The 17192-nt window shown below is 30.8% G+C and overlaps 2 protein-coding genes and 1 long non-coding RNA gene across 3 annotated transcripts; 2 read left to right on the top strand and 1 right to left on the bottom strand.

The window, feature by feature from the left end:
* Positions 1 to 1360: 1360 nt before the first annotated feature.
* On the bottom strand, positions 1361 to 1901 carry LOC114747029 (probable glutathione S-transferase). The gene has a single exon (XM_028935317.1). It carries the CDS (start codon positions 1718 to 1720, stop codon positions 1361 to 1363), a length of 360 nt encoding a protein of 119 aa, XP_028791150.1. The 5' UTR covers positions 1721 to 1901.
* A 3213-nt stretch (positions 1902 to 5114) lies between these two features.
* On the top strand, positions 5115 to 7638 carry LOC114747028 (receptor-like protein EIX2). Its single transcript, XM_028935316.1, has 2 exons — positions 5115 to 7490; positions 7576 to 7638. The coding sequence occupies exons 1-2, from the start codon at positions 5127 to 5129 to the stop codon at positions 7636 to 7638; spliced, it is 2427 nt and encodes an 808-aa protein (XP_028791149.1). The 5' UTR covers positions 5115 to 5126.
* An 88-nt stretch (positions 7639 to 7726) lies between these two features.
* On the top strand, positions 7727 to 8246 carry LOC114747037 (uncharacterized). The gene is made up of 2 exons (XR_003740338.1): positions 7727 to 7874; positions 8000 to 8246. It is a non-coding gene; the product is annotated as an uncharacterized LOC114747037 (long non-coding RNA).
* Positions 8247 to 17192: the final 8946 nt, after the last annotated feature.

The raw sequence follows: 17192 nt of genomic DNA, 5'->3' as shown, positions 1-17192 counted from the left end.
CATAACTCAAACCATTATTAAAGTCTAAATTGACCCATTTTTTAAAAATTTAATTAGACAAATTATTGTCTAAAACTAAATAAAGCAAACATTCTGTGAAATTTTATTTTAAAATGATAATAATAACTAAATATTTGAAATATCATTAACAATGTAAAAAATTAGTAATATAAAAATTACAAAAAAAATTAAAAAATTATAAAAAGACCTAAACAGGCCAGCCCGTTTACACCCTCAACCCTACGGGGGTTGCCTTGTAGGGCTTGTTTTTCATATGAGAGAAAAAAATTTCAAACACGGCCCTTGTAATTTTTGGGCCTAAACGGGCTAGCCCGACAGGGTCGGCCCTTTTTTTCAGCTCTAATTATAAGTGATAATTGACTTTTAATAATAATATTACACCACATTATCATCAAAAAGTATTATTTCACAAGATATATTAATATTATTTGTTATTATATAATTTGAAATCATATTTTTTTAAACTTATATCAGCAGATAAATCGATAAAGAAATCAATAATATTGACAACTATTACGACCTATAACTATCACAACCTAGATTGAAAGTTCTTTCTTTTTAACGCTTTTTTGGTATTAGGGGCAACAAGGTCTTTTGACCTTTTTCACCATTGTAGTCAAGTCCCTTTAAAACTCTAAAGCAATTATTAAATTCTTAGGGATATTTTTGCAATATCTTGTCTTTTATGGAATCTCAGTGCAATTTGTTCTTAGAATAAATATGCTATTATTTATAGGGTGATTATATATTTATAAGTGATTTTAATAAATGAAATCTAAACATAATCCACATTCTCAATATCAGTTCAAAAAAAAAACGATAGATAGGAGATTAAATAACGATTAAATAACATCACTCTTAATAGTTATTTATAAAAATCAGATGATATAAAATCACAGATGTTTACTGTTAACGCAAAAAAGTAGTTATAGTTTTATCATGAGTCATTGGGAAGAAGTGATATCAAATACAGGAATTTATAATTACACATTCAGATCCGTTTTATAAAGTATTTGTAGAACTTTTTTTTGGGAGGCTATATTAATAAAAAAAATTATTAAATGAAATATGATATAAAAACAATACTTCTGGTTTCTGTAATGGGAAGGTGGGATCTTAAGAATGCCAGCTTGCAGTTGAGGCAGAGGCTTGTTACTTTGCTGGTGTCTGAATACGAGTTTCACATGGCCTTCTCGTCGTTATTTATATCACCATCAACAACACCATAATAACTCTTCTCGTCGTTTGGAGGCATCATGCATGGTTTTTCTGCACAGAAGTGTACATATGTTTTTTCTAATGATACCATAATATACCATATTGCGTGTGATACAATATTTTATAGTAGTTCACTAAAAAGTGTGGAATTGACAAACCCAAAGGTTTCACCTCCAAAGAAAGTTTTGTCTCCAAGCGTCTCTTCCAATCGCTTCAAGCACTCCATTATCTCCTTCTTTGCCTCTTCGTGTTCTTCTCTCTTCCCTGCCCATATCCTTACTTCACCAATGGGTTTGCCTTTGTGAATAAGAACTGGGATCTTCTTGTGAAGTGGGTTCATTTGCAGAAGCATAGGGCTCTTGTTGCTCAGATCTTCTTCCCTTGACTCGTATTTGATTCCCTTCTCAGCCAACGCTATTTTGGCTCTCGACCCCAACATGCTCAGCCACTCGTCCAATAACACTACCTCTTGTTCCGCCATTGTTCACCTCTGATGAATCTGTCACTTTCTGCAGAACAGAATGAGTACGAGGAAGAAATTATAGGCGATAGATCTCAACAGCTGAAAGACACGTGTCGTTCTTTCTCATTTTTTCTTCTTATCTATCCTCTGTTCATCCGCTGCTCTGTTTCTGGCCGTTCCCTTCAACTACACGTCGGTCAATCTATTTTTCTCTTTTTCAATTAAAAGCCAACGATTTTAATCACCTAACACGTGAAGAAGGTAGGATCTGAGGTCATATAATGGAGACAAGACTTAAATATGCTACTCATGCTCTGAAATTTTTTCAGGAGAATGCACAGATATTCATTTTCTTTTTAAAGCTTTTGCTTTCTTTTCTTGCCACTCGTTTCATTGTCATTTTGGTTTACAGAAACAGAGAAACTAGTGAATTCCGGACGGCAAAACAAAGGTCAATTATTGAGATTAACAACAATTAATAGACAAATCCAGTAATTTTGCTTCCAGTTGCTTTCTGGTGCATTGAAAACAGAGATAGCCGTTGTTGTTTTGGAAACATGCATCGAATAGTTCCTTCTATTAGACCTAAACCTTGCAGGATTTGCTGCAGGCTCATCAAATATACGTCAATTCTTATATGTGCAGACTCTGTTTATAAAGAATTTTATGTTAACCAAACTAATTACAAGTATTATTTAATATCATTACGCATAATTATGTAAATATATTCTGACACTGATTTCAATGAAGCTTGAATTCGACATATGATAAAGTCTAATTTTTATAAATTTTATCCCACATTAAATTAGAATTTAAATGATAATTTTAAGCTTAATTAGATTTTTATACATCATTGGATTAATTGGTTGGTTTTTAGATTTTGCATAAAAATTGAGATTTTGGATTAAAAATATAAATATTTTGTGATTTCCTATTTTTGACTTAGAATTAATTTTTTCTATTTCTTTTGAAACAAGTCTCATATTTTTAGAAGGATTACTTTTAGAAAGTTTTGCAATCTCTTGCCTAATTTTTGTGCATACTTAATATTTAATTTTTTATTATATTTAGATATAATCTACATTAATGGATACACTTAAATTCTTGTAGGTCAAGAAAGGGGCACATAGGAAATCCAATTGCGCAAGATTGTTTCTTGGAATCTAAGCACAATCCAATGGCTAATATCAAGTGGGTCAATTAATTACTAATAGGCTTGAGCTTTGGATCCACAAAAATTTTCTTTCCCCCCATTATACTATTTTCCTTATTTTTGGAGGATGGAGGCACGCCTAAATATCACTCTCTTTCCATCTCCATTCACACCATCATCAACCCGACGTCAAATCTTCCCCTTTCACCGCTACTCCTCTAGCCTCACGCCCTTTCCCTTTTGGTTTTTTTTTTCATTCCATATCCACCCAACAATTATCATCACCTCTCATCATCATCCATTCATTTTTTTCTCACTACACGCACAACTCCTCAACATCACCTTCAATCAATTCATGGCTATAGCATCTAACAATCTTGGAAGAGGAGACAATTTGATGAAAGGTTAAGCTTATAGGAAGGCAACTTGGGAGGAGCATAGAGGAGACTTGAACCTTGGGCTAGCACTTGAAGACCCTAAGGGAATGATGTTCTATTTATCTGTTTAATTCAAGGACTTGAGATTATTTAGTTTTAAATAATTCTGAGTTGTATTTTTGTGAGACAATTTAGTTTTAGATTGTTATTTTTTTTATCCTTGGATTGGATTGATATTTGGATTTTGTTTGTATTGAGACACTTATCGGAATTTATGTTTAGAACCTTTGCATTGTTAATTGAATTTATAATTGAGTTTTCATTATGAGTTTAATTATCAATGTGGTTTGAATTGTAAAATTTGGGTTCTTCTGCCTCTTAATTGTTCAATTAAGTTGGTTAATTATCTGATTGTTTAATGAGATAATTTCAAACATAATTTTCAAAATTAATTTGAATTATTTTCATTGGTTTTAATAAGCTTAATTAACCAACCTTACACTGTTATAAGTTCTCTAATAGTTTAAGGGTTTTTGAAGTTGAGGGTTCCCTTTATTTCAAGTAGGTAACTAAGTTTATTAATTCCACTCTCTTATCACCTCCCTTTGGTTTAATTAACTAATTAAGGTTATGAAGGTTAAATTCATACGACTCCTAAGTTATCCCCTCTACCGTACCTGAAGAGAAATTTCTGAAATTTTACTTGCTAATTCTCTTTGCTTTTTGATTAATTTTCTTTATTCATTAATTTTATTTTCCTTCTAAAAAACCCCCCAAAAAAATTGCATTGCATTCATTTGGTTTAATTTAATTTTCATATAGATTTTAGGACATTTGTATCTTTCATTTAGAATTAGAATTTTACATTTTAGTTTAGGTCTATTTTATTACATTTTTCATCATCTAAATTTTTACCTAAAGAAACCAATAATTTGCTCCTTAGAAGTAATGACTTAGGTCGATCCTAAACTACGAATTAATTAGAACCTAATTTAATTGAGTACTTTAACGACAGAGGCATCATCAACATACGTTGTATAAAAATAACACTCCTCTAATTCTAAATATAAGATTTATTTTATAGTATAAATTATACTATAAAATGAATCTTATATTTAGGATCGGAGTAGTATCAAATGCTGAATATTTTTAAAATATAATTTTTCGTTTTCATACTGTTAGTATAATATTATTTAAAAATATATTTAAAATTATTATTATCTAAAATTTTGCCATCAATTTATTCATTAATATAATAAAAACGGTATGTGAAATGAATAAAACATCTTCATGGTGCTCAGTAGCTCAAATCGTTCTAAAACCTTGAAAATTTATTCATTTTTACGATTATTTACATAACAAAAATAGTAGTAGTAGTATGATGAAGATGATGATGAGGAGGAGGAAGTTTTTTTTGTTTGGGTAAAAAGAGCCTAATTTATTTAATTCATAAGGATAAAACGATAGTACATATCACTTGGGCCTCGATGCAACCAATCTTCCGAAAAGGGAAGGGGGGAAAAAACAAAGAAGCTCAAGTGAAAGCAAAGAATCCAGCTGGAAAACAGGAAAAGAAACCACAAGGAACAGGAGGAGGAGGTGGTTGAGTCAAGTGGTTGTTAGGAGTTGACTTGAAAAAGGACAAGGAAAACGGCTGAATGTTAGGATAGTACGCTGTTTTAAATGATAAGCCACTAAAAGAGAGCAAAAACTCAATTTGAATTCCTTCCAATCGTGTTATTCGTGGGAGACCTTGACTTATAGCGTCCGTCTGGTGTAGACACGCAATTACTGTTCACATCATCAGGAAGACCTTGAGTTATAAATAAGGAGGCCAGGGTTGTTCATCTCATGTACTTGTTTAAGTTTCACGTTGCATGAGCTAGCTGCAATAATGATGAGCGTGAGTTATCTAAACCTTGTGAAACTGCCGCAACCAATCATCATACTCATGATGCTGCGCTTGCAGGCTGAGTTGTTCATGATAGGGTCATGTTGGAGAATGGGAGATACCAACGCTAGTTGCCTGCACAAGGAAAGACGAGCTCTTCTCGACATGAAGAATGCCTTTGTGGACGATTATGGTCGTCTGTCTTCATGGGGCTCTTCTCCAGATTGTTGCCACTGGAGTGGTGTTCTCTGTAATCCTCACACTGGCCATGTTGAGATGCTCGATCTTTATGGTCATTATGACTCCTGGCGGCCTTTAAGAGGTGAGATTAGCCCATCATTGATGGACTTGCAAAACTTAAACTATTTGAATCTCAGTTCCAATGATTTCAATAAGAGTCAAATCCCAAAATTTTTTGGTTCTCTCACCAGATTGCGATACCTTGATCTATCTCATTCTTTTTTTGGTGAAAAAATACCAACTGAACTTTGTAAGCTTTCAAACTTGTTGGTTCTAGATCTTTCCTCCAACTATTTAGTTGGTAGTATACCTTTCCATCTTGCGAACCTTTCAAGTCTGCAAAAGCTCCGTCTAGATGGGAATTATTTAGGGGGCAATATTCCTAGCCGACTTGGTAATCTGTCAAGCTTGGAGATACTCCGGATTGGCTACAATAATGGTTTGAAAATTGATGACAAGAGTTTGGCTGCCATTGAGTGGCTTTCCAATCTTCAGTTGTTAACTTCACTTGATTTAAGCTATGTTTCCAATCTTAATTACTCTGACAACTTGTTGTCAATTCTTGGAAAGCTTCCAAACTTGAGAAAGCTATGGCTTGCAAACTGTAGCCTGACAGACAATAATATTCTATCAACTCCCCCATCCCATTTGAATTTTTCTGCATCTCTCTCAGCTCTTATTCTCGATGACAACAAGCTAACATCATCATTATTCCCTTGGTTGTTCAATCTAAGCTCCAATCTCACATACCTTTCTCTACACAATAATCACTTGGGTGGTCCCATTCCGATTGATTTTGCAAAAAACATGAACTCTTTAGTGTCTCTTGACCTTTCCTATAATGACCTAAATGGAACAATCAGTGACATCCATTTTGATAATCTCACCAAGTTAGAAAGTTTGGACTTATCTGACAATTTCTTAACCCTCAAATTCAGCACTGATTGGATTCCTCCATTTCAATTACAGCGGTTATGGTTATGGCAATGTAAGTTGGGCCCTGGATTCCCTAGATGGCTTCGCACCCAAAATAATTTACAAGTTTTATCCATTCATGATGCTGAAATCAATGATTCTATACCAGAGTGGTTCTGGAGGCTTGTAAAAGGAGCACGCAGGCTTCAAATAGAATCAAGCAATCTCATAGGTGTAATTCCCGATCTGCAAATTGAATTTGATGTTTATGACATATCATTGGCTTCCAATCAAATTAGAGGCTCTGTTCCACCATTCCTACTAAAGAGCCGATTTTTAGACATTTCAAAAAATCTAATTTCAAAATTTGTTCATTCATGTGCCAAGGGAAGGAGTGCAATTGTTGAAAATTTGGCAGCTTTAAATCTCTCAAGCAACAACTTATCAGGGGAACTTCTTGGTTGTTGGGATCATTTCAAATCATTACAGATTCTTGACCTATCCAATAATCAACTCTCAGGAAGGATTCCTAACTCTATGGGGTCCTTAAGTCAACTTAAGCAGTTAGTTCTGCAACATAATTGCTTCACTGGTGGACTGCCTTCCTTCAAAAATGCAACTAAACTGAGAATGTTAGATTTGGGAGAAAATAACTTGTCAGGACCAATACCACCTTCGTGGACGAGAGACAATCTAAAAGAGTTGGAAACTGTTAGCCTACGGATGAATAAATTAGATGGAAAGCTGCCCTTGCATTTATGTTATTTACCGAAGGTCAGGGTTTTAGATCTCTCTTTTAATAAGTTTACTGGACTAATACCAAGTTGTCTAGACAAGCTGGTTGCAATGACTCAGAAATATGTTATAAATGTTTCCAAATATGTTGTCAATGTCTTTGAGAACGAAACATTTCAAGCATTTCAAGTGTTTTATTGGAAGTTGCCTATGGTGTGGAAAGGAAGAGAATTGGTTTACGATGACCGCTATGGGCTTATGAACATTGATCTCTCTCACAATCAATTGGAGGGGGAAATGCCAACAGGAATTGTCAAATTGGTTGAGTTAAGATTCCTGAATCTATCATCAAATAGGCTGAGTGGAAAAATCATTTCAGAGATAGGACAACTAAAATCTCTAGAAGTTCTGGATCTATCGAGAAATCACTTTGATGGAGAAATTCCTTCAACTCTTGCTGAAATATCTTTACTCAATGTTTTGGATTTATCAAACAACAACTTGTTAGGAAAAATTCCAACAGGAACACAATTGCAATCTTTTGAGCCCTACCGCTATGAAGGAAATCCTTACCTCTGTGGGAGGCCATTGGACAAGCTTTGTCCTTCTGAAGAACATCCATTAGGGAATGCGACACAAGCCAACCAAGATGCTGATGAAGACGATTCTTTCATGAAAGGATTCTACGAAAGCTTGGGCGTGGGAATTGCTGTTGGATTTTGGATAGTGTTTGGATCACTGTTAGCTACTCGATCATGGAGGCATGCCTACTTCAATTTCATAGAGAAGGTGTCAGACTCTATCTATGTGTCAACATTGCTTCTGGTGGCAAGATGGCACAGGTGGCTCTGCAATTAAAAGGTAATATTTTCTTAATTACGGTTGTTATCTATCAACAAAAGATTTACATTACTCATCTGTTTCTTTCTCTGTTATATCTCAATTGTAAGATTTAATTGTTTTGTTGCTGATTGCCATCATATCAGCTGGAGGTTGGCATTTTGGGGTTTATCTGCAACAGCCCTAACACAACTCTTGCTTATCAGATTCTGTAGCGAGCGTCATATAATGGTCTGTGCAAGTGGGCATATAGTGTGGTAGAAATTAATAGAAGGCAAGAAGAATAAGAAATTTTATTGTATCATCCTCTTTTGTTACTTCTTTTAGTTTTGGGATCGGACTATGTATTCTGTATTGGGCCTGTAATATTATTGCAATCTTTATTAGCACGAATCTGTTGTTAGTGTGGTTGTGTTATGAATTTCATTATCATACTTCGAGTATTCAAAAATTATGGCAAATGGTAAGGGATTCATGAGCAGAACAAAACTCTGCCACCAAATTTTTGGATGACAGCGACATTCTCAATTATTATGTACAATAATCTATGAATTTGGAAAAGTCCGCAGAAGGGGCTTGTGCTCGCAAAAAGATTTTCGTGTGAGTCATCGGCCATTAGTTACAAGCTTTGTTCTACTAAGCAGATTCATTCACAAGTTATTCATGAGTTGTGAAACTAACTCTTTATGACAATTAAAGTTCAAACATCACAAGCACATGACACTGATCTTATAATCTAACCCACCTTTTGTGGAAAATCATTTACTGGGGACAAATCATTTGCTAGCAGCATGTCGTTATTATTTTACAAATAAAAGAGTTGCTTTCTGTTTTTTCTTTCTAAATTATTTATCGACTAAATTTGTTCAATCAGTCGTCAAGCCAATAAATCAAGAAGGTACTTTTCAATGTAATAAGGCGGGTTTGAAAACATTTTTAATGACTTGAAAATTTAGAGTTACCCTATGTTTAGTACGGGGGAAATGGAAGGAAGAGGAGAAAAAATTTTCACGAGCTCAATTTGAAAAATTAAAAAAGTAGGGTCATAAAATTTTTAATAAAAGGAAAATATAAAATAAAAGAGTAATAAAAATTAAGTAAAAGCTTTTAAGTTTACTTATCCAATTTTTTATATCAAAGTCATCAAAAATTTCCCTGCCATTCCCTCCCGTCCATTTTCCTCATACCAAACAAATCATTTGTTTAAAAAAAAAAAGTAAGGTTATTGGTTGTTATTGTCAGTAAATTAAAAGGGAGCAGGAATTAACTAAATAACCATGGTTGAAGGACCCTAGTTAAAAAAAATGGAAATTAACAATCTCCTGTCATTCGAGGAATATGCTTGGGTATATGGATTTTGTAATTTTATTTTGCCAATAAAGAACACTTTATAAAATGAAGGATTTGAAATTTTGAAATTAGTATTTTTTTAGATTTTTCTTAAAAATCAAAATTATGTGGATTGTGCTTTGATTATTATTGGCCAATAGGAAAAAGTACACATTATATATAGTCCAACCAAACTTTTGACTAATCAGTGCATCCTTCACTGAGCGCATATATATATATATATATATATATATATATGGGCGTCTGTATATGTGGAATTAAGAGAAATAACTCCAAAGATTATGATCCATATTCCACAAAACTCGTTTTCTCATAAAATAATAATCAATACTACTGTTACATCACATATACAAAGTGTGTTTGAAACTTGGAAAAAAAATATTACCTGGTGGAGTCGATATATTATTAAAGCTGTGTTTGGAATGGTGATCGTCTAAAAAGAGGGGGCATCACCAAAAAGATGACAAAGAGATGAAGTATTTTTAATAATGTCAGCATGATTTATATTTTTTTTGCTATATTTTTAAAGTATAAATGAAATAATCCTTATTTTTCATATAAATTTATTCTATTTAATTTTTATTCTTAACGTCATCTAGTTTCGTGATGGTAATTGCATGATAGATCCAGAGGAAAATGAATGGAGGAGACCATTTTTTTCTTTTTGTGACTTTTACAAAATTGAGCTCTTCATGAAGTAAGGATTATTCAATTGATGGGGCCCACCACTTGGAAATATCCCTCTTCCTGCTTGGGCTCGCTCACCGTAGGTTCCTAGCTGATAATACACTACTTCCTCGTGTCCTTAGTATGTCTTGATGCAACAAATCACAAAAATTTATTAAGTTACTTATTCATAATAAATAGATATTATTTTTTAAAATATTTTTTAATCATATATATTAGTTATAACTACCATTTGCTAAAATTTTTAATATATGTAACTATTACAAAAATTATATTAAAAAAATAAATAAATATGAGAGATAAAATAAATTGTAATATTATATTTATGACAAAATTAAAAATCAAACTAGTTTTTATATTAAAAAATTTCAGAAAAAGTATAAAAATGATAAAAAATATTTATTAAATTTCAAAATGATAAACAGGTGATTTTGATTTGATAGATTTTGAGTAGTCAAAAACCATTACAAAAATAGTTAACAAGATCTATTTATCTTTTTAAAATTTAAAAGGTATTTTTCTGTCATTTTCTTAAAAAAATAATTTGGATCTCTATTTATTAAATTTTAATTCACATTGATTACATTCATCCTTAGTCATCACATATATATATAATGCACACGAAAAATCTTACAAAAATTACTTTGTAACATTGAACAGCAGTTTGAAAAATCATAAAAATACATTATATACCTTTTTCTGATCGCTTAGAGTCTTTTGTGGTTTTGTTTTAATTCCAAATTCGAAACCCCACGCGCCACGGAGCGGGAATGACCACGGTCAAAAAGTACACATCTATATTTTTATAGTCCAAATAAACGTTCGACTAACTGTATTAGACTATTAGTGGAATTGAGAGAAATAATTCAACTCACCAACTTCTTGTAATTTTTCATTTTCGTGACCTATCCTCATTTCAATTACATCAAGTATCACTGGTGTTCAATCTTTTTGAATTGAAGAAATTATACACGAAGGAATGGAGAAATAAACAAAAAAAAAATACTTGTTGCATTTTAAAATAATAAATAAATGGTTTTGACAGATTTTGACTCAGTATTACTTATTTATCATTTTAAAATTTAACCGGTATTTTTTTCGTGTTTTCCAAATTAAAGTGCATGTAATTGTTTACCCCAGAAAAGGTCTCTGTGATTTTTTTGATTTGGAGACATTGGGCATGGTGCCTCTAGATAGAGCCCGGCACCTTGAAAATTCTCCGTGCTTTGTGCTCGGTAATGTACGTCCCCCGGCCCCCGGGGGAACACATTTTGGAATTTATTTCTTAATTTTTAATTCATATTATATCCACCATTTTCATTACATGCATATACTGAATATTACTTTAATAAGCTGAATTTTTTTTTAAAAAATCACTTCATTACTTTGAACAGAAGTTTGGAAATTTTGTATATATCTTTGGCCATCATAGTTTTAATAATGCCAGCATGACTTGCATTTTTTGCTATTTTTTAAAAGTAGAAAAATGGAATATTCATTATTTTCATCTAATTTAATATCCTTTCATGTCTATCTAATTTGTATGCCAACACCTAACTGCGTTGATAGATACAGCAATAGAAAATTGGGGGACTTTAACTAATAAAATAGAGCTCTTCATGAAATGACGAATATTCAACAGAGAGTGATAGTGCTCCGCACTTCGAAATTTCTTCCTCCTTAGTGCTCAGACACTGTAGGTCCCTGTTTAGCGATATCTTTCAAAGGAAGCAAACACACTTTGTGATTTGATCTGTTGAAATTGTCATTAATTAAAGTGAATTTGTTATTTTTTATAGTCAATTTGTCATGTGGCATACTCTCAGCCAAGTTGTGATTTGGTCTACTGAAGTTATTATTCGCTAAAGTAAACTTTATCATTTTTCATGGTCAACTTGTCATTTGGCTTAAGGGTATTTAAGATATTTCACCATGATTTTATATTTGCAATATGAGACTCAATCTTTATTTGCTATTTTTTAAATTAAAGGTCCCAAATCCCAATTTCACATATTGAGAATCTTTATTTGCTATTTTCCCTTTAAAATTAATTTTTTTCTAGATTTTCCTTAAAAATAAAAATTATGTAGTGTGTGCTTTGATTATTATTGGCCAATAGAAAAAAAGTACACATTTTATATAGTCCAAACAAACTTTTGACTAATCAGTGCCTCCTTCACTAAGCATATATATGTATATATGGATGTCTGTATATGTGGAATTAAGAGAAATAACTCCAAAGATTATGATCCATATTCCACAAAACTTGTTTTCTCATAAAACAATAATCAAGACTACTATTACATCACATAACAAAGTATGTTTTAAACTTGAAAAAAAATATTACGTGGTGGAGACGATATATTATTAAAGTCGTTTTTGGCATGATGATCCTCTAAAAAGAGAGGGCATCACGAAAAAGATGGCAATAAGATGGAATAATTTTAATAATGTCAGCATGATTTATATTTTTTTGCTATATTTTTAAAAGTATAAATGAAATCATCCTTATTTTTCATATAAATTTGTTCTATTTAATTTTTTTCCAAACATCATCTAATTTCGTGATAGTAATTGCATTGATAGATATTGAGGAAAATAGGTGGAGGAGACCACTATTTTTTGTAACTTTCATGAAATTGAGCTCTTCACAAAATAAGGATTATTCAATAGATAAGGCCCATCACTTGGAAATTTCTTCCTTCTTGTGCTCGGTCACTGTAGGTTCCTGGTTAACAATATACTACCTCTTCCTATCTCTAATCAATTGTTAATATAAAAACTAGTTAACTAATTTTAATAAATTAAAAAAACTGTTAAGTTAGTTATCTGTAATAAATAGGTGTTGCCTTTCTTAAAATATCTTCGCTAATCATGTGTATTAATTATAACTACCATTTGATAAAACACAAGGAGTGTCTTGGAAAAAAATAGATAAATATGAGAGATAAAATGAATTACAATCTTATATTTAGAATAAAATTGAAAGTCAAATTAACTCTTATATTAAGGACCTTCAAGAAACAAATAGCGAACATGACAGAAAAATGCCTATTGAATTTCAAAACAATAAACATGTGATTTTGATAGATTTTGAGTACTGAAAGCTATCACAAGTATAGTCAAAACCATTACAAAAATAATCAACAAGATTTACTTGTTTTTTTTTTAAATTTAATAGATATTTTTCTGTCATTTTCTCCCAAAAAGATAAATAAATTGGATTTCTATTTATTAAATTTTAATTCATATTGATCATATCCGCCATTTGTCATCACATATATTGCAGACAGAAAATCTTACAAAAATTACTTTGTAACATTAAACAGCAGTTTGAAAAATCATAAAAATACATTATATCCATCATTTTCTTTCTTACTATGCCAACCAGCAATATCCACCACTTCCAGTGCATATATTAAACACTACTTTAATACGCTGAAAAATTTTAAAAAATCATTTCATTACATTTAACAGGAGAATTGGAAACTTATAAATAAATTACAATCCGTATAAATTTGGATTCATAGTTATTATAGTTTGATTTTAGATGCTTACATGACGATTTTCACACGTAGGTCAACATATTTGGTTGTTACTATATTCGTTGTTTGAAATTTCTCACTGAGGATGCTAGAATACAATATTTATTATTTTTCATATTTTTGTCATTATTCACTCAACAGGAGAAACTTACACACCTATTATATCCGCTATTTTTTGCCTAATCATATATATAAAAGGAAAAAATCACTTTGCAACGTTAAACAGAAGTCTGAAAAATTATAAAATACATTATATCCATCATAATAAAATTTGGTTGCATGGCTGTTATATATCTACGTCACAATTTTAAAAATTGTCAAATATTCTTACTATAAGAGCAACTTAATTAATTTGAATAGATTCAGAAAATTATTTAAGTTAGTTATTTATAATAAATATGAGTTGATTTTTCTAAAGTATCTACCTCTTTTAATCATGATACTTTAGAGAATAAATTACAAATTTAAGAAACAAAAGGTATCGTGGTCTTATATTTATGATCAAATTTAATTTCTAACTAACTCTTATGCTAAGAACTAGAGGTAACATATAGATATCCACGTTCATCTTTTCCTCTTTACAGAATTTTCATTTTCTTTTCAAATTTTGTGTCATTTATTTATAAAAAAAATAATTATCATTATATTATTATCGTTAACTAATGGAAGACCTTGACTTATGCACGTCTAACAAACACGCAATTACTGTGCTAAAGGAAGCATGCTGCATGCATGTATCTCACTAAATGGTGGATCTACTTTTTATATTTCCCTCTTTTCTTTTATAACGATAGTGGTAACTTATGATTTGTTCACTCAATTATCATTATGTCGGCTTTTATTTTATTTTATTTACAAGAAATTATTGCCATGTGTTTATAAATGTGCCACTAATCCTCACTTAAATTAACCATGAGGAAAACTGAATTCCCGTTCAGTAACTTTTTCTTTTTTTGCCGGATACAGATTCTTCAGTATTGAAGCTTGTGATCTCACTATTATTCATAACTTTGAATGAAAATAACAACTATATATGTGTATACAATCACACCAGTACTAACTCCCCTTTTATTTTTATTATAAGAATTTACCGTATGATTCATAACATGACATGTTTGGTTCAAAGTATTAATTTTTTTTTTCACTTAGTATCCTCTTATTCATTATAAAATTTCCTGACTAATTTGCAAAACTCATCTAACTAATAATTTTTATTAAGAATCATTTTAAAATTTTACGGAAAGAAACTTATTTTTAACTATTAACTAATTTAATTTTATTAAGCCACGTAAAGTGGTTAATTAAACGTCATAAAAGGTGTCATGGGGGCTTTATAGGTGATTGAGCTTTACAGGCGATAGATCTCAACAGCTGAAAGACACGTGTCTTCGTTCTCTTTTTTCTTCTTATTTATTCTCCGTTCATCTGCCGCCCTGTTTGCGGGAGATCCCTTCAGCACCACGGTGCTCATTCTATATTACTCTTTTTTCAATCAAAAGTCAACGATTTTGATCACCTAACACGTGAATATAGGATTTTGAGTTATGATTTTGTTTATATGCAATTAATCTGTGGGTGAAATTTTCTAGTTTTCAAGAGTTTCATAGAAAATACTTGCTTTGTAATCTCTCCATTTTTTATTATAAGATCTTTTTAATTAAATTGTACAATTTAAGAAAATAGTTAAAATTAGTTAAAAACAATTAATATCAACAAATGCAATTTTTTTCTAAATATATCCCTATATATAAATAGGTAAATGTGAGAGAATAATAGTGAAATAAATAAAGAAAGAAAATGTATTAAATATATTAAGTTAGAGATAAAATAAATAATAATGTATTAAATGCTCGGGTAAACTCAAAAATGATCTTATAAAACAAGACAGACCTATTCAAAAAATTAAATCTTATAATAAAAGATGGAAGGAGTAATCTAGTAGCATGAGAGCTTTTTGTAAGCGAAAAATTGCCTGTTCAATCCCCCTTATAGATTCAAACAGTTAGTGCTTACCATTTTGAATGAGAGGGGGGAAATGATGACAAGCAAAGGACAATTAAAAAATGAACTAAGGAAAAAACAAATCAGAGGCTCACCCCGAGATTGATGTGGGCTTGGATTTTTCTAAGGATCCAATCTTATTGGGCCAACATTTCCATTCTCTACGAGTTCGATTTGGTTCAGTGTCTTCTGTTCGACCCAAACCCAAACTATATGGGATTGCTTCCCCCCCCCCAAAAAAAAAACAGAAAAAGCTGTGCAGCTTATCACATGTCAATTCTTATATGAACAGGCTTCAATCTGCAAAAGCCTAAACAATTCTAGGAAAAAAAACCAAAGAAAAAAAAACTGAAAATTATAAGACATCCTTGTTTCAAATTGGTTATTATTAGTAAATTTTTTGTCATTTGCTATTTAACATATGTCATTATCAGTTCACAACTTATTAATAAACGTTTGGAAACAAAAACATTTTAGTTATTTAACTATATTTATAAAATACTAAATCAGACATTACTTCTTCTCTTAAGATTTTCAAGTATTAGATACCTGAATTGAAATTTCACAATTTTCAGATTCTTTTTTTTGGTCATTTTTCTAGAATTCTATATAAACCAACAAGTTACAATTGTTATTTCATACCATTACATATAATTATGTAAATATTCTGACACGGATTTTAGTGAAGCTTGAATTCGGCATGCTTTTCATGATTATAAAATATTGAATATTTTTAAAGTATAACTTCTTCCAAATACTTATATTCTTTGTCTTCATTTTTATTACACCTGTTAGTATAATATTATTTTAAAATATATTAAACAAAATATTTTTAAAATTTTTTTCAATAATCTCCTCAATAATAAAAAATGTATATGAAATGAATAAAAATATTCATGGTTCTCGGGAGCTCAAATCGATCTAAACCCTTTAAAAATTTGTTCATTTTTTGTAGCCTCATATTTTATGATTATTCAAATAACAATAGTAAATAGCCACAAACTGGACATATTGAGATGTTCCATCTTCATGGTGACTGCATAATTATAGCTTTTACCAAATTTTAAAATAAATTTTGATTGTGAAAGAAAATTGTCCATTTTGACAGGTGAACGATGAATCTTATATGCACAGGTTATTCACTTTTTTTTTTTTAGTTGCTTTTTAAAAAGCAGATAGATTTATGAGAGCAAGGAGTAAAATATTTCAAAGTGGAGGAAACACGTTTTATGCTGGTCAAGTGATGGGATAATAATAGATCAGGTCTAGAATGACAAGTACTCATTAAGTATTTAATATTAGTTTCGGTATTTAATATAAAAACTAGTTAATTAATTTGAGTAAATTAAAAAAACTAGTTAAATTAGTTATTTGTAATAAATAGGATTGTCCTTCCTAGAATATCCTTACTAATCAAGTATATTGGTTAGAATTATTATTATTATAAAAACTATTTTTTTTTTAAAAAAGATAAATATGAGAGACTAAGTATATTAAGATCTTATAAATATAGTTTTTAGCAAATTTTAAAATAAATTTGATGGTGAAAGAAAATTGGGATTCACTTTTGTCTTCTTTTTTTTTCAAAGCTGCTTTTTAAAAAAGAGATAGATTTGCGAGAACAAGGAGTAAAATATTTCAAAGCGGAGGAAACACGTTTTATGCTGGTCAATGGATGGGATAATAATAGATCAGGTCTAGAACAACAAGTACCCATTAAGTATTTAATACTAGCTCCAGTACTTAATATAAAAAC

Source organism: Neltuma alba, unplaced genomic scaffold (assembly GCF_004799145.2).
Source record: "Neltuma alba isolate B1F8T4 unplaced genomic scaffold, ASM479914v2 tig00005191_pilon, whole genome shotgun sequence".
Taxonomy (NCBI): domain Eukaryota; kingdom Viridiplantae; phylum Streptophyta; class Magnoliopsida; order Fabales; family Fabaceae; genus Neltuma; species Neltuma alba.
The sequence above is the reverse complement of the archived record's forward strand: the minus strand, read 5'-3'. Positions and strand labels throughout refer to the sequence as shown.